The sequence below is a fragment of the Kogia breviceps genome, chromosome 8, assembly GCF_026419965.1.
Source record: "Kogia breviceps isolate mKogBre1 chromosome 8, mKogBre1 haplotype 1, whole genome shotgun sequence".
In the NCBI taxonomy this organism is placed as follows: Eukaryota; Metazoa; Chordata; class Mammalia; order Artiodactyla; family Physeteridae; genus Kogia; species Kogia breviceps.
Genome location: NC_081317.1, coordinates 116,967,574 through 116,984,784, shown reverse-complemented (window position 1 = coordinate 116,984,784; position 17,211 = coordinate 116,967,574). Strand labels below are relative to the sequence as shown.

The 17,211-nt window shown below is 48.6% G+C and overlaps 2 protein-coding genes across 21 annotated transcripts in view; one reads left to right on the top strand and one right to left on the bottom strand.

Annotated features, from left to right (window-relative positions):
• Positions 1–17,211, bottom strand: part of CBR4 (carbonyl reductase 4) — a 153,771-nt gene that overhangs the window by 55,952 nt on the left and 80,608 nt on the right. The window contains exons 6-9 of one of the 7 annotated variants that reach the window (XR_010841698.1): positions 16,233–16,358; positions 14,779–15,929; positions 11,357–11,474; positions 7,024–10,673 (exon numbers count right to left, since the gene is read on the bottom strand). The exons of 3 other annotated variants lie outside the window; for them this stretch is intronic. The gene's annotated coding sequence lies outside the window, so the exon portion shown is untranslated. Of the gene's footprint in view, positions 1–7,023; positions 10,674–11,228; positions 11,475–14,778; positions 15,930–16,232; positions 16,359–17,211 lie in introns of those variants that run through there. 3 more of the 7 variants (XR_010841696.1, XR_010841697.1, XR_010841695.1) reach the window with 3 other exon arrangements.
• The window catches only part of PALLD (palladin, cytoskeletal associated protein), a 391,482-nt gene that overhangs the window by 364,677 nt on the left and 9,594 nt on the right, over positions 1–17,211 (top strand). For 8 of the 14 annotated variants that reach the window (XM_059071514.2, XM_059071516.2, XM_059071512.2 and 5 more), the window contains 5 exons: positions 473–523; positions 1,896–2,117; positions 5,857–6,006; positions 13,873–13,967; positions 15,745–15,877. In XM_059071514.2, coding sequence (XP_058927497.1) covers positions 473–523; positions 1,896–2,117; positions 5,857–6,006; positions 13,873–13,967; positions 15,745–15,877 — 651 coding nt within the window. The remainder of the gene's footprint in view (positions 1–472; positions 524–1,895; positions 2,118–5,856; positions 6,007–13,872; positions 13,968–15,744; positions 15,878–17,211) is intronic. The other 6 variants (XM_059071515.2, XM_067040076.1, XM_059071513.2 and 3 more) reach the window with 1 other exon arrangement.

Here is a 17,211-nt window from a genome sequence, read left to right as displayed (position 1 = left end):
ACATATGTTCACTGAAATTGTCTGAAATCACTAGTGACTATTTCCAATTATGTTCTTAATATCTCGTCCAGGTAAAATACTGATGGACAGAAAAGACTCTGTTTTCCTCCACATATGTAGTTATAAAGTACTAATCAGCAGAGAACCTAAAATGCTAACATTTTGTTCCCCTGATAACACCAAAAACAAGTCACTTCATGGATTTGATGTAAATAAACTGTTTTATAATCTCCACTGCTTCTGTTTGAGTCTCCAGATGTAGTTCTGAGATAAAAGAAAGCTTTTTAACACAAGTTTGAAGGATCAAGTAAACTCTTTCTCGTAGCTCTTTAAGAAGTGGATCAGCCTTCAAAATCTGAAAGTTTCTCTGTGTTAAATATTGCTACCACTGCAGTTTCACAAGCCAGAAATCTTGTTAGATTCTTGCTGCTTCTGTTACTGGGCTTCATTTCTTTTTTTTCTACCATTACAGGACGCTGGGTCTCCTCATGCTTCTGTAGGGAGCCCTCTGGATGGTCAAAAGGTCACGCTTTCCCCTTTCGTTTCTTCCCACTCTTTCCCTGTATCTGTTTCTTCTTTTCTTCCTCGTTTACCTGTGTATCTATAGTTAACTGCCATACGTTAATTATAAATACTCTGACCAGTGTCTATTTTCATTTAATATCAGATGGACAGAATTAACTGTGGTGTGATTTGTCGTGTCATTTATTTACAAACTTGAATTTGATTCTGTCCTTTGTGGATACTCGGAATTTCAAATTGTGAAGTTTCTCATTTGTTAAACCTTTCTAGGGGGAAAAAGAGCTAATTCTTAAACTGACTGATTTGATACTATTCAGACAAAACAACTTGTGTATTTTTTGCAGTTTTATTCATACTGTTGAATTTCTTCCTTCAAGGCAACAGACTGCTTTTTTAAAGCTTGAGTACCTTAAGGGAAAACCTCGTTAAAACAATCTTTCATTTAATATTAAATAGAGAATATCTCATAATGGGCTGCCTTGTCTTTACTGTACTTTGTCAGCAAGAGATCTGCAGGGTCCCCCTTCATCACCAGAAGATGATCACGGGGACTTTGCTTTGCTCCTATTATTTTGTTTGTTTGTTTTTGTTTTTTGCGGTACGCGGGCCTCTCACCGCTGCAGCCTCTCCCGCTGCGGAGCACAGGCTCCGGACGCGCAGGCTCAGCGGCCACGGCTCACGGGCCCAGCAGCTCCGTGGCACGTGGGATCCTCCTGGACCGGGGCACGAACCCGCGTCCCCTGAATCGGCAGGCGGACTCTCAACCACTGCGCCGCCAGGGAAGCCCTGCTCCTTTTTTTTTAACCAAACATTTGACTGGACCGTCAGTCCTCGGGTGGAGAATGGTTGCTCAGAGCTGCCGAGGCGAGCGAGAGCCCGAGGCTGTGTGGCAAGGGTTGTTAGGAGGAGGGATCGCGGTGCCATTTGTGCATCACTCGTTTGCTACGAGGCCGAGTGATCCTGCAGCTGTTCACCGCCTGTGCGGCTGCCCTTCTGAGGCAGTGCCCCACCAGACAGTGGAATCAGTGTGCCATCCCGTTTCCTTTTTATGAATGATTTAGGAATGACTGTTGCCTTTTTCTTTCTTCTCCCCGCCCCAAGAGAAGAGAGAAGGAAATTCATCTTCGTAGTTGGTTTTGTTTTGTTTTGGATGTTAGGACTTGAGGACAGTTTGAAATATTATACAGACTTACTTCCAGATGTTCTTTGTTTTATATGGAATTGAATTGGGCACAGGCTCCATTTTTATCTCTGTGGTAAAAACATCACTGTCTTCTGGGTGCCTCACTGGAGGGGGGGGTAAGACGTGGGGCTTGGGGGACTTCGTACCACGTGGAGCGAGGTCGGTGACGTGACCCTTCTCTCTGATTTAGGAGTACAGAGTCTCCAGCTGTGAGCAGAGGCTCATCAGTGAAATCGAGTACAGGCTGGAAAGGTCCCCTGTGGAGGAATCAGGGGAAGAGGTTCCCTGTGGGGACGCGTCTGTGGAGAGTGGAGTGGCCCCATTCTTCGAGATGAAGCTGAAGCATTTCAAGATCTTTGAGGGGATGCCCGTGACCTTCACATGCAGGGTGACCGGCAATCCAAAGCCGAAGGTGAGCTGCAACAAGGCTTCTTAAGAGTTATGTTCCCCGAGGATGAGTTTGGCTTCCAGCACGTGCCACACACCCTTACAGCGTTAGGAGGAACGGGTGCAGACTGAGCCTCTCAGTACCCGTGATGTAAAACGTTGAGTTCAGGGCCGTCCTCAGGAGGCACTGGAAACCAGCAAGGGTAGAAGAATAGAACAGGACAGGACAGAGTAGAATAGTAGAATAACGGACACGGAGCTTTTCGTAGCCCACGTCATTTACGCATATGATGTCACCATCGTTACACCCACATTGCAGACGACTGCGCTGAGCTCAGGGAGGTTAATGAACTTTCCCAAGGTCCGAAAGCTGTGAGTGGCCAGGCTTGAACTTGAATCCACCCGTGCTCTGTACCAGACAGAGGGATAAAGCTACCACAGATGATGGAAACTTCAGATCTTTAGTCTACAAAACCAAGGCCCCCTGCGTTTACGGGGGCGGTGGGAGCAGGAACACTGAGAGAGGGTCCTCCGAGAAGCTGCTGGTACCGAGGACGAGGCTGGCCTGGCCGGAGCCCTGTCCCTGCGAGCACGGGAGGTGCTGGAACGAGGGAGGGTGGCCCTCTCTTTAAGGAGAGACTAGAGTCACTGCTCACTGGCCCCGCAAAGTGGCAAACAGGACTACACTTTTCCCTAGAACTTGAGAGAAGAGAATAAAAGAGGCACCCGTGAGAAACTGGAACTCCAGATTCACACTCTCACAGGATACAGAGCCCAAAGCCGAGAAATTAATATGAAATTTAGTCCAGGATGATTATAATCCTAAGGTTTCTGGCAGAAGCAAGTAAAAATTGCTCCATAGAAGACGTCCACACTGGGGCCTGTCAGACATCTGCAGGGCAGGAGGGGGAAAAAGTGAGTTCACCAGAAAAACTCACCCTGCGAGCAAACAGAGTCCACAGCAAAAGAAACTGGAGAACAGAAGCCAAGGTGCTGCACAGGATAGAGCCGTCCTGAGGGGACTCCTCTGAAATTACTGTGTTTAAAGTGATGGAAACAATTCTAAAAGGAATAAACACTTTAGTGAAAGAACAGGACCAGAGACAAGGCACGTGTACAATAAGCATACAAAAATGAAAACTCTATGCGCTGAAGTTAACATTTCAACGGGGGCTGGTGTGAAAGAGCCAGAATGAGAATGAGTGAGGCAGGAGAAGGGGCAGGGCCGAGACCACACCTGAAACTTTGAGGATCCCGTGCTCTGTGGCTCCACCCATCGTTCTGTTTCACAGTAAGGAGAGTTTTACCACCATACTCTTTCCCTAAAACCGAATCCCTGCCCCACAGTCAGAAAAGGATAGACCAAAAAAATTAGCTTTCTATTCTGAGAGCCATTGCCACCTCCTAATGAGACTTCACAAATCAACTGTTGTGAGAGAACACTTCTGTATTATCTTGACATAATTGGATCATTGGTGTGTGTTCACAAACATGATATCAAATGCATGTATTAAAAATAAACATGCAGCTTATGAGGGGAGCTCATAATTATATCATGAACTTCCAAAATAGTCACAAAAAGAACCCCACGTTCTTTTTAAACCTTACTCAAGGCAAGATTACTGATCGGGTTCTAAGATCACTGAATCTGTTCTTAAAGAACATTATGTTCGCTCGAGAGGCGGGCGTTTGTTTTAACGTGGCTGTCTTGTTCTCCTACAACCTTGAATGTTTCACAGCCGTTAAGAGGTTGATTTTCCAGAACTTTTTCCTGTTAGATATTCTTCTGTTTTCCTGCTTGCCATTCTTTTTCTTCCCTCCCTGGTTTATTGAAACCTGTTTCTCCTGCACATGTTCCAGAAATTATATTAGGATTGTTGGAGTATGGAGTACTCATCGTGTTTAAAACTATACATTTTGGGGCTTCCCTGGTGGCTCAGTGGTTGAGAATCTGCCTGCTGATGCAGGGGACGCGGGTTCGTGCCCCGGTCTGGGAGGATCCCACATGCCGCAGAGCGGCTGGGCCCGTGAGCCGTGGCCACTGAGCCTGCGCGTCCGGAGCCTGTGCTCCGCAACAGGAGAGGCTACAGCAGTGAGAGGCCCGCGTACCAAAAAAATATATATATATATATACATTTTTTTAGCTTATGTTTTTTTTTTTTTTAATTCTGCCCTTGACATGCTTGTTCCATTGAGATATGAGAAGATGGAAGAGAATTTCTAGTTCACCCTGTTTTCATCTCTTGTACCCTTCCTGCCCTGTCTCTTAGCAGTCTTGGTAAAGTTTTGGAACTGTCTCTTAATCTCATTTAAAAGTTGTATTCCAAGTACAATAGAGGTGAAAAATATGATTAAAGGAGAGAAATAATTCTAAAGAACTGGCATAGTGGCAAGAATGCAAAAGGGAGAAATTATGTACTAATCACAGCTTCTTTGTTCCATTGGAAATAATCCAACCACTAAGAGCACGATAATTACAAAGTATCACGCCTTATGTAACTTAACTTTTAGAACTGAAAGTTATTAGTCTGTTTGATGGTGAACTTTTAGGTTCTGGAGATTAATAATATAGTTCCTATAAACGTGGAACTAATTGAGAACTAAGGGTAGGAAAAGCTACAGCGGTCAGGTCCTGATTGCTCTTGCACTTACTTCCTGCCGTCTATCTTTAGCCTTTTCCTATCTTAGACATGGAAGTTTTAAGAAAGATTTTTCAGATTCAGAGGCTTTGACAGGGAGTGGAATTGGAAGGCCAGCTGTGGTCTCAACTGACATATTGATGTACATGCAGGAAGAATTTCATTTTAAAACTGCAAGCTCTGAACTAAGTTTCTTCTGTCGGGAATCAGGAATGCTTTTGGTTGCAAGGAACAAAAGTGACCACAAAGAACCTGCTATGGCTTGAAAAGGGAGGATGTATTTCCCTCCCGGTGGCAAGCGTGGAGGGGCCAGTGCAGCATCCCAGCTGTGTTAGGGCTGCCGCCTCTCTGACCCAAACTGTGGCCCGTCTTCATCTGTACAGTTCATGATCGAGTCAGAAATAATAACCAAACCATGAGAGACGCACAGACCCGGGATCTTGCTTAAAGGTGAGGAAGGGAAGGACGACCTTTAGAAGAGCTCGTTTGACCATTTCGAATTTTTTATTTAGTCAAGGTTTTTACTTTATTTTTCACATTTAATATTCTATCACCCCAAGTTAAAATATTATTTGAAAATTATTATACATTTTAATATTACTGTGTGTTCTTTAACGTAGTGGAGCTGACGAACTGTAACCTTCCGTCCTGTGCCCCTCGGCTGGGAATTAAAGCGATAGCGTTCCCCCGTCACCCCCCCTCACCTGCCCCAACTCCTCACACCCTGTTCTGTTTGACACGATTCCAAGGAATCACTGGGGTTTAGGTTCTGGTTTTGTTCTCTACAATAACCTTTTTACCTTTACAAGTAATACATTTTCATTCGGGACGCTTGAAATAGAAGCAAAAAGAAAACTGGGATGCCAGCTCAGAAATCATCACTGTCCTCCATATAAATAGTGGATGAATGTAAATGCCTGCTTATATACGTCTTCTTAAAAATAAAAAGAGGCTATGTAATTTCTAAAACTGAAATAGAATTCAACTTGCTTGCCACCTACCCTTTTCACTCGGAAGTCAAGGTCCTGCCGCGACGTCCTGCCTCGTGCTTTAACTCGGGAGCTCAGGGCGGCCCGTGCCCCTCCGCTCACAGGGCCTCACCTTCATCTCTGCCTTCCCCCTCAGACCTACTGGTTTAAAGATGGGAAGCAGATCTCTCCCAAGAATGATCACTACAGCATCTGGAGCGACCCTGATGGGACCTGCTCTCTGCATACCGCGGCCTCCACCCTGGACGATGACGGGAATTACACGATCATGGCTTCGAGCCCTCAGGTGGGGATGCGCGGTGGCCTCGGGCCTGTGCTCACGGTGGTGGGGTTTCCCGGGCAGAGGAGCTGCTTGGCTAACGGAGATCCTGCCTCTTTGACTTAAAACTGTTTTCCCATTTCTCCATCCAGCGTGGTTTCCCAGGATAGAAACATTCTTTCTTAATATTTATCTATTCCTTGAGATGTTTGTCTACATGAATAATTCCGGTGCAGATGTGCATTCTTTCCATAAATATTATCGAGAGCCTGATATGTACACCTGTCATGTGGGCGATGGAGCTGCAGTGCTTCAGGGGACGAGGTCCCGAGACAGAAGATAAGCCAGTAAACAAATGCATAAACCATGTGATTGCAGGTAGGGTTATGTTCTCAGGAGAAAGGAGAGTGAGGGGTATGGATAGGCTGTGGTAGGAAAACTCAGAAAATAAAATATTTAGAAGAAATACACGCACACCTAATTCAGTGGAATTTAAGTAATGTGTAAGTGTGGACAAATTATAATTTCGATAGAACATACATACAGCATTCAGAATTTTTGTTTGTTTGTTTACACCCAAATGTTTTGTAGTTGCCCTTAGATTTAGGGTCAAAAAATCGGTTGACTACTTAGAATTTAACATGGTACCCAGCTAGTGGGTACCATGTTCCCGATTCAAGCCTGCAAATTCTTTTTTATTGAATATCTTGTATATTTTAGGTGCTATACTGGGTACACAGAAATATGTGAGAAGTGATTTTGTGCCTTACAAGCTCAATATCTGACTGGGTATTTTATGAAGTCTGCAGAAATCATGTAAATAACACATTTTTTAAAAAAATTTTATTTTATATTAGACTATAGTTGATTTACAATGTTAGTTTCAGTTGTACAGCAAAGTAATTCAGTTACACACACACACACACATATATATATATATATATTCTTTTTCAAATTCTTTTCCCATTTTGGTAAAAAACTCTTTTTTACAAAAGAAACCTAAAGTTAACAGTTTTATTATGTAACTGATGAAGATTGCCCAGAAGTTATCTTTTTAAAAAATCTCTGATCTATTTATATCATTCCCTATTTCATTATTTCTTTTGAAGGAAATATTAAGTGTTAGAAAATGATACAAATAATTTTAGCAAAGCTTACAGACTTGTGAAAGTTTGTACAGTGTTATCCTGTCCTAAGGTTACATTGTCATGTAAAGATACATTTCTGCAGTGATGGTACCAGTGAAACTGAAATTGCCCACAAATCAGGCTGTGATCCAGGACAGCCGACTCTTCACTGACAACAGACAGTTTCCAATTTAAGCGCCTTCTTAAGGTTCTAACTTTTCAATCAACTAACGCATGACCATCCCTTTGAAAAATAGTCAAAATCACAACCTTTACTAATAAGATACATTTTAATGCTTATTTGTGTTCATGTTGTTTGTATTTGAGGGAACGAAAGTGGAACTTTCTTTTTTAAAATTATATTTTTAGTATGTTTCCTTGACTACTTTTTTTTAAATTGCATCTTTATTGCACTTTGTAGATATTGCGTTTTTTACAAATTGAAGTTTTGTGGCAACCCCGTGTTGAGTAAGTCTATCACTGCTGTTTTTCTAACAGCATTTGCTCACTTTACATGTCTGTGTTACATTTGGTAATTCTTGTTATAGTTCAGACTTTTTAATTATTATTACATTTCTTATGGTGGTCTGTGATCTTTGATCTTTGATGTTACTACTACAACTCTATTAACCAATTTCGATTTTCAGTTTTCTGCCTCCTAAAAAAGCAGTGGAGTGCTCAACAAAATCCAGAATTTTTCTTCGCTCTGGGTTCTTTATTTCTCTTGTGCCCTAGAAAGGCTAGGGTGGGTTATGCAGCTAGAAAATTCACTGTGTTCCTTATGTGCTCACCATTCCTGGGGTCCCACTGTCCACTTCGAGGCGTTTTTCCTAGTGAATGTTTTGAACTGTTACCGGAGTGAGCAGGTTTATAGAACAAGAGAAGGTAAATGTCAGACTGCAGTTTAGAGTCGCTTCTAGTCTTCTTCAGGTGACGTATCTTTCCACGTGGGAAAGTTCTAACGGGAAGGACCAGGCAGGTGGGAGCGGGCAGGCGTCTGGGCTCCAGGGTGGCGGTCTCTGCGTGTTTATTAAACCCCTGGCCAACCAGGTGAAGGAGGGCTGAAGATGCCCATGTCAGCGTGGGAAAGGAGGCGGGGCAAAGTCAGAAGACGGAAGTGACGCAGCGAAGACCTGGCGTGGAGGCGGTAGGGACGGTTCGGAAGAGCGGAGGGTGCACTTCCGGGGCACCGGGCAGGTCTGAGCTTGGTTATGGCCGCGTGGCCTTTAGCGAGTCCTGAACCTCTGCGCCCGCTTCCGCGCCATGCAGTGAGAAAAAGAATACGAATTTAAACGATGCGCGTAAAGCGCTCGGTTTACCTGCATGCGACGTGCTTCCAGAAGTGCAGGTTGTCGCCGCTGTTTAAGTTCGAGGGCGCTGGTCGCCCTCCTCGGAGTGGCACTGAGCCGGCGGGGCCGTGGAGCCCGGCCGCGTCCCGCCCTCAGCGCCGGGGGTGCAGAAGTCGGTGCGGGCGGGGCCCTCTCCGCATCGCGGTGCCGGCGCAGGGCCTTCCGGCCTCCGCCCGGGAGGGGCGTCCCGGGTGCAACTGCACAGCCGGGGCCCCGGGAGGAGGGCTCGGCCGTAGACCCCCCCGTACACAGCTGTGCTGGCGGAGCCGCGCCGCGGCCGCGAGGAGACCCCCGACGGCGGGCGCTGCCCTCGGGCCGGGCCGCGCTGTGCTGCTTCCGCCGAGCCCTGGCCACGCGCCCCGTGGCTCACCCTGGCTGCTGCTTCGCCCTTTACCTTTCGGAGGCGAGACGGAAACGAGGAGTGGCCGTTTACCTCCGGTCACCAGAAGCCCGGCTCTCCTAGCAGACTCTCCCGTCCTGTCTGTGAGTCAAGCAGACAGCGGTGCGGCTGCCCTGGGCCCCAGAGCCCTCGAGGCCCCGGTGACAGGGCAGGTCCTGATGCCGGAGTCCCGCTGGCTCTCGAGGTCGGGCCCACGAGGATCCTCTTTAACGGGGTGCGCGCTCGTAACTAAGCGTCTCCTTTGCTACCGAAATGACCGAAAGGCAGGCGTCTGAGGAGAGGCTCCTGAGGGGGGTCTGAGGACATCCTAAGCGTGGGCGTTGGGCCGCAGCCCCACACGGCTGTGAGTGCTGGTGCTTATGGTACGTGGCAGTCGCTCCTCCGAGTTTCTGAGTGAGTCGCCTGGTTGCTGTCCCGCGCAGGGGTGAGACTCCTCCTCCGGCCGGCTCTTCAGTAGCAGGTGTGTCCGCACCTGCCAGGTGTGGGCTTTGTGAGTCATCACCGAGAAACTGGAGTGAACTTCCTGCCCACTTAGGAAAACAAAGTGGCGTTTCAGCCCTGACGAGCGACACCCTGTTTCTCTGCCTGCTCCTTGCTGCAGCTTGTCACTTGTTGCCGTAGGAACATGGAGACAGAAATGCGTCACACTCCATAGTCTCAACTTCAGAAGCAGCTGCTATGGGATATAGTAAAGGACTTCGCCATTCTTGTAATTGGTGAATGAAAGCACGGTTTAAAAGAAGCATGATGTAAATAGGCACTGAAAATAAATCTCAAACGTTAAAGCTAAGTTTTTCAAGATACGTTAGTCCCCGAAGCATAACGTGGGGTCCGCTGACCTGGGCTCCCTGCTTCCTTGACGCCCTTTGGTACCTTCATTTTTTTCCACGTTATGGAAGGATTGGGGTTTGGGAGGGAAACAACTCCATCTCTTTTCTGGTACACCGTAGCTTCCGCAATGTGAAGTGACCGAGGGAAGGAGGAGAAGGCTGATGGAAAACTGAGTTCGGTGATGAAACACAGGTGGCCGAGCTCTCCAGAGCAGCGGGAGGTGATTCCCGAGAGCAGCCAACAGAAGGGTGAGAAGCAAGGAAAGAGGAAAATACGGTCAGCAGATGATTTTATAGAGTAATTTTCCACCTGGGTCAGTCTTCGGGGAATAAGAAACACGTTAGACGTCGTTGATGGCGTGCAGTTTCCGCCTGGGGCAGAACCCAGCGCCCTGGGCGCCATCCTCCGCCCGGCAGCTCCTGGGCGGCAGTCGCGCGGTTGAGTGGGATCCTGAGGGAGTGCGCTGCGCCGCGGCAGGCGGGTGCCAGACCGAGGACCACAGGCGCCGCGTACGTCCGACTCTGATCCCGTCTGGAGGACACGGCGGAATCGAGACACAGATGTTTGACTCTGTTTTGCTGCGTTGCTAGGTTCCCCTGTCCTGCTCTCTGGTTTGGAATGGCTGTCCTGCACCGTTTGCTGCGCCCTCCAGTTGCATTGTGTGTGCAAGCGGCAGGCTTTCCTGAGACCTGCGGGCCGCAAGTTAGATTTCATAGCAGATGTTTTGTCCGTAGCACGTAAATCACTGGCCTTGCAGGAGGCCTCAGACACGCGTTGCAAGCTGGATGGTTAACAGAGAACCACCTTAAGAATTCAAACGCGTGATTCGCGCTGTAGCTTTAAACACTGAGGACTTGTCTGGCATAGAAAAGCAGTGAGCAGCTGAGTTACATTTAAAAGGCTGGTTTGTTGGTTGTGTGTGTTTCAACGGTATAAGGTTTTCTGGCACCTTCCAAGCATCCCTTCAGACATTCACTTCCGTTATTCCTTCACGTGTTAAATGATAAAGCAAAAAGAGACAGTTGAAAGCGAACAGGCAGCGTTAATGTGCCCCTGAGCCTGGAATGGTGGCAGTTTTACTAGGTTAATCGGCACATTTGTAGGAGTAAAATCACTGGATGCTCATTTTGGATGATCTTCCTCAGAAAACATTCAGACTTAAAAATCTGAACTTTCTATCGTTCACATTGGAGGCATCTTTTCACAAATGCTTCCCTGAGTTCTGGACTGAAAATGTCAAAATTACACCACTCGCTACTTTGGTTTCTTTCCAAGTAGTCCCGTTCACTTGTTATTAGTAATATATTTCACCGGTTTCAGTATATTATCAAAGTCACCGTTCTGCCTCCTGAACTCCAGGCCCTTCCCCTTTCTGTTCCGAAGTGGAGGATGGTGTGGGAATAACAAGGTGACAAATGACAGCATGTGCCGTTTTCTTAAGTTTGGGAAGTTAAGGAAGGTTCTGGGGCAGTATGTGTAGGGTTCTAAGCAATCGCAGTAAACGTCTTGAAAGCGTGGTAGAAATGTGTACTCTTTACAACCTGTTCACCGTGTGTTTGGGAGCGGGGGAGGGAGACGGAGTGTGTCCCAGGCACAGACAGTGCTTAGGGTTGGGCAGGACCCCTCTCCTCCTGGGCCTCGGACGCAGCCGTCAGCCACCCGGGAGGTACCTGTGTGCGTGGCGCCGTGCGGACACCGGCGTGAGGTGGGGAAAGGTTGGTCTGCTCCCCACACAGTCTCCCTCCTGCACGTGGAGTACTTGGCTTTTCCTCTGGAGGAAGCTGCATCCTAATAACCAGAAAAAGAGAAAGAGAGCAAAGAGGAGAGAAAGGAAAGGGAAAGAAGGAAGGGCGGGTGAGTGGAAGGAGGGAGGGCAGGAAACTCCATTCATATGGAAAACATGGTGTTGAACAAAACAGTTCCTGTCCATCTGGTGGTTATTATAGTTACATCTGTATCCAATGCTATAAAAATTTAACATTTTGAGCGTTTAGCATGTGCCAGACACACCACCAAGTACTCGACCCCTGTTGACTCGTTGAATCATCCTAAGAGCCCCTCCCTGCAGGATGACCAGCAGGGTCCTGTTCGACAGACGAGGACCCTCACCTAGGAGCGTGTCGCCTGCCTCGTCTAAGGGACAGAACTGGTTACAAACAAACCCAGGGCACAGGAGCCACGGGCAGGCATCTGGGGCTCATCCCAGCACTGAGAGCCTGAGGGGCCGGGGGGCACTGGTTAAAAGAGGCCTCTGAAGGAAGCGAACGAGGTAAGAGCCTACCGCGAGCAAAATACATCTACTTGGAAAATTTCACTGGAGTCAGCCAAGCTGCTGGGCCCCTAAAAATCACCTCAGTGTGCACACCTGATGTCACAGACCCAGAGAAACACAGTACCAGCAGCGGTGGCGGAGTCAGCAGTGATGATGACCTCAAGTACGTTTACTATGAACAAGATGATCATAGATTTTATCAGTTAATCTTTGCGGCGCCCTTGTGAGGTACAGTGCCCCACCTTTTACAAAAGAAGAAACGTAGGCTTGAACAAATTTAGGATTTGCCCAAAGCTTTAGGAAAAAAGGCAAAACTCAAATCCAGGTTAGAGGAATTTTTTTTTTTAGCACCATTATCTGCTTCCCCAAATTCAAGGTTAAAGGTTGAAACAGACCGGGAGGGGTTCGATGGAATTGATGTACAGATTTCAAGCTACTTTAGGGAATCCCAAGTGTTTGTAAGATCAGCATGAGAGAATTCATATCGTGTGGCCTGAACTTCAGATCCAGTTGATCTAAGTTGGAAATAACTCCCCTCATAAAGTTATACTTCATTATACTTGGAAATTGTCGGGAAAGGCAGCGTTTGTGGCCTCAGTGGAGGAAGGTGCGTGTCCCGCGATACAAGACTGCTGCAGTTTGTGTGTTTACAACAGCTCCTCGGTCCTTCCGAACCGTCCCGTCCGCACCGGTCCTGTCTTGGCCTTTCTGGTGACTATGGCTTGAAGAGGCCCAGGCTTTGGGGAGACCCCGAGGGCCCCTCCCTGCATCCTGCCATGGGGCCCCCCTCCGTGTCCCCGCCAGCGTCTTCTCAAGGGGGGGACTCAGAAGGCGGTTCAGGACCCACAGAACCCCTCTGCTTTGGTCACCTGTCTGGCCACTTGCAGTGACAGTGGGGGTCGGGGGTCAACTTGACTTTGACTCTCAGCGCCCCCTTCCGCCTGGAGCTATAGGGCTCACCAGGGGTACGTGTGAAACACCAGCCCGCCTCTCACGCTCCCACCCTGCGCGCTCCCTCTCGGTCACCGGTCACCGTCGGGGCGTAGCGGCCCTCTCGTCTGCCGGGGCCCTGAGAGGAGCGAGTGCAGGAGGAGACCGTCTGCTTCGCTGCTCTGCTGGACGTAGGGAGAGAGGCGCCTAAACCAGAGGGCAAAGTGCCAGGGCCATTTATTCCTGTCAGCCGGGCCCTCTGACTATTGCTGTGTGTCCCGAGACGGCACTTATCCGATTTCCAGTTGACAAACTGGAGGGAGAAGACAGCGCATGTAGCCAAATGTTATCATAACTTTGTATGGGGCATAATCTGTACAACTATTGACTCACTGTTTTACACCTGAAACTAATATAATATTGTTAAGTGAACTATACTTCAGACAAGATCAGGTGTGTTCACGGTGGGGTGGCTGTAGACTTTATACTTCAGATAAAAAATTTTTTTTAAGATTATAAACTACAGCTTTTCATTAGAATAGGCCCTTACCGTGTGACCCTCATGGGTTCAGGCATTAACTGCTTCCGGTTTTAAAGTCTCAGGTATTCTCACTTTATGGGGACAAGGTGTGCCGCAGTCACTCTGCTCCTTGTCGCCCCAGGCATGCTGGTCCCGTAAAGCTTATTTTTTCATGCCGGCCGCCCTTTCAATGCAGGTTTTGGGAAGGGGTACCACGAACATTCAAAAAATATGTAACTAAACAGAAAACTGAAATGATCTGGTTTGATTTCAGAGTTAGCTTCACGCGGTAGGTATGTGACCTTGACGGTGGCATCGTCACCAGCCGTCCCGGGGGGCGTGTCCCGGAGACCGGCCGGGGTCGCGCTGCCGCGGCCCGCTGCTCGGCGGGGGAGAGCACCCCGTCTAGACCGGGGCAGCCGCGGCGGCCGGCCGCTGACCGTCGGTCCCCTCTGTCCCCGCAGGGCCGCGCCAGCTGCACGGGACGCCTGATGGTGCAGGCCGTGAACCAGAGAGGCCGCAGCCCCCGCTCGCCCGCCGGCCAGCCGCACGGCAGAAGGTATCTCACGCGTCCCTTCCCGGGCCCTGCTGCTCTTTTACTGTCGCTAGAACCCCGCGCTGCCGGCCCGGCGGACAGGGCGGGGACACGGCCGGAAGCGTGGCCAGAAGCGTGGCGGGGTGGAGGGCACGTGCCGCGTGTGGGCGGGCGGCAGCCATGTCACCACGGACACGCTGGTCGGCGGCACCCAGGCTCCAGCCGCGTCTTCCTCACCGGCCTCACGCGGGCTGCGCTCCGGGGTGCTGCCCTCCGGGGCTCCTAAGATGGGCCCGTGTGCGAAGCTTCCTTCTGCGGTCGCTTAGGTCACAAGCTTGTCGCAGACCCTAGCCTCGGAGGTCAGACCTGATGTACTTTGGGCGCTCCCCTCGCCCCGTGGCCCCGAGCGAGGGCACGTGGGGACGGCCGGCGGGGCTGCGGGGCTCAGGGACTCACGTCGCTGCCGCAGGGGCCAGTGATTGGGCGGCCAGTGCCTCGGCCCCGTGCAGGGGGGGGGACACGCCCGCGAGGCCCCCGGGGGGGCAGGACGCGGCCAGCAGCAGCGGGGTTGATGCCGGCCTCCGGGGCGGGACTTGCTCGCAGCCTCACCCGCCCCCGTGTCCGTGAGCACAGCACCGCGGTAGCAGGTCCGCTCCCCGGCTTTACTCGGGGCCCACGTGCATTTCAGCCGTTCGTGGGCCCCGGACTCCTCCTGAAAGGGCGTTGTGCTCATAAACGAGGCCTGGCGGGTGAGGGCTGGCGGTTACCAGCGTATCATACCAATTTTTCATGCACTTTGCTCCTACTTTTGCTACTGAGGTGTTGCTTAACTGACCTTCCAGCGATCACTGGCAGGGTTCGTTTCAACACCTCACCCCTAAGTCTGCCCTGCAGTCACGTTAAATCATGTGGCTCGTACAGGCGGCTCGGGCGGCATCCTCGAAAGCAAGAAAGATGCACACAGTCTGGGAGATTTGCACAACTTTATGTTAAAGCATAAAAATTTTTTTAAAAATACTGCTTTAGGCACATGGTTAACGGATACAGAAGAAAACCTGCCTAAAATGTGATTTGTTTTGTGATTTGTTAATGTGAAAAGAAATTTTTATTAGAAGGATATTCATTCTTTTTAAATAATAAGAACTTTTAATTTCCTGCAAGTTTACAATCACAGTGGAAAGCTGTACTAATTGCTGTTGAAAAATATTTGGTAATAAATGAGCAACAGCTGCTGCTTCTCATACAGCTTTAAAAATAGTTATTTAGGAAAACATAGGTTACCGTTAGTTCACCATTTTCCCCTTTCACGATTTATGCGAGCTGTAAGGGTTAGGATAGCAGATTATTTGAAGTCTGCAATTAGCAGATTATTAAATGTATAATAAATTTCCAAATGAAACAAGATTTTGTTTTATTGACATTTTTTATGGTATAAACCCTGGGATTAGGAGCTAGGTAAGCAGGTAAGGAAACTATATTATTACCCCATGTATTATAGAGATGACTAAGAACCTGACAATACCTACTGTCTATCTATATTACCTATCATCTATGTGTCGTTCTCCCTCCCACCCCCCCATCTTTCTTTCCATCTATTTATCTATATTGTCTGTCCATATTTGTGTCGTTCTCCCTCCTCCCCCACCTTTCTTTCCGTCTGTATTTATCTATGTGTCATTCTCCCTCCCTCTTTCTCTGCCCCCATCTTTCTTTCCATCTATTTAACTATATGTGTGGCGCATTCTCCCTCCCCTCGCCCACCTCTCCTTCCATCTGCTGGATTTGTCTCTCTCGTCCGAAGGTCTCGTTCGAGATCCAGGGACAGCGCCGACGAAGGCGAACCGATTCAGGAGCGGTTCTTCCGGCCGCACTTCCTGCAGGCTCCCGGCGACCTGACGGTCCAGGAGGGCCGGCTCTGCAGGATGGACTGCAAGGTGAGCGGCGCGGGTGCCTTCCTTCTCCCTGCAATACGCTTCCCTTTAGTTCCTCTTGGGGAAATTATGTAAAAGTATACATCTTTAAAATGTTTTCTAGCAGAAGAGGAGAGAAAATGAGTGGAACACACTAAACATTTGTATACATTTCAAATCATTCTTTTCCTTGACTTTTACATTTTTCTTGAATATGGCCTTTACCTAGAAACCTGTATACCATACTCCAGAAGGTGAACTGGGAGGTTTTGTCCCTCAAAGTTGCCCTTTTTGTTGAAGTTATGACTGTTGGACTTGTCCTCTATCCTGATCTTACTTATATTCACTCTGTTTTCATACAAATTTTGTATCCACACACCTACTCTCTCAGGCCTCCCATTTCCTGTTTCTAAGAGACATCCGAGCAGCACCTTCATTTCGTCGCTTTACAGTAGGGCTTCTTAACCAGGTCCCGGGGTGAACAGGTCTCATCAGGTGTGTGGGCCTGTAATTACACAGGAGGTTGTATGTGGTACACCTGCCATCAGCTTCCCAGAGGACCTCAAGGCCAAAAATGTGTAGGAACCACTGGTCTGAAATTTTTTGATTGTTTTCTGCTTTTGCCCCATTATTTATTGACCTTAAATTTAAATTTTAGCCCTGAAATACGAATAAGCTTTTAAAAAAATAATTTGGGCTCTCTCTGCTGGTTATCTCTGGAATTGCAGAACACAAGATGTAAGGCACTTAGAGGGTTAACTCTGGGCTTGTAGAAATGTATAAAAACCTTGTAGAAATGTTTTTAAAATATATAAAATACTTTCCAGCATATTTTTTTAATATAAATTTATTTTTTGGCTGTGTTGGGTTTTCGTTGCTGTGTGTGGGCTTCTCATTGCAGTGGCTTCTCGTTTTGGAGCACAGGCCCTAGGTGTGCGGGCTCAGTAGTTGTGGCACGTGGGCTCAGTAGTTATGGTTCGCACGCTCTAGAGCACAGTCTCAGTAGTTGTGGCGCACGGGCTTAGTTGCTCCGTGTCATGTGAGATCTTCCCGGACTAGGGATCAAACCTGTGTCCCCTGCATTGGCAGGTGGGTTCTTAACCACTGCACCACCAGGGAAGTCCCTCCAGTGTAATTTTTTTTTTTTTGCGGTACGCGGGTCTCTCACTGTTGTGGCCTCTCCCGTTGCGGAGCACAGGCTCCGGACGCGCAGGCACAGCGGCCATGGCTCACGGGCCCAGCCCGGGGCACGAACCCGTGTCCCCTGCATCGGCAGGCGGACTCTCAACCACTGCGCCACCAGGGAAGCCCCGTAATTCTTTTATCTTATATTGAACCGTAGTTGATTAACAGTGTTG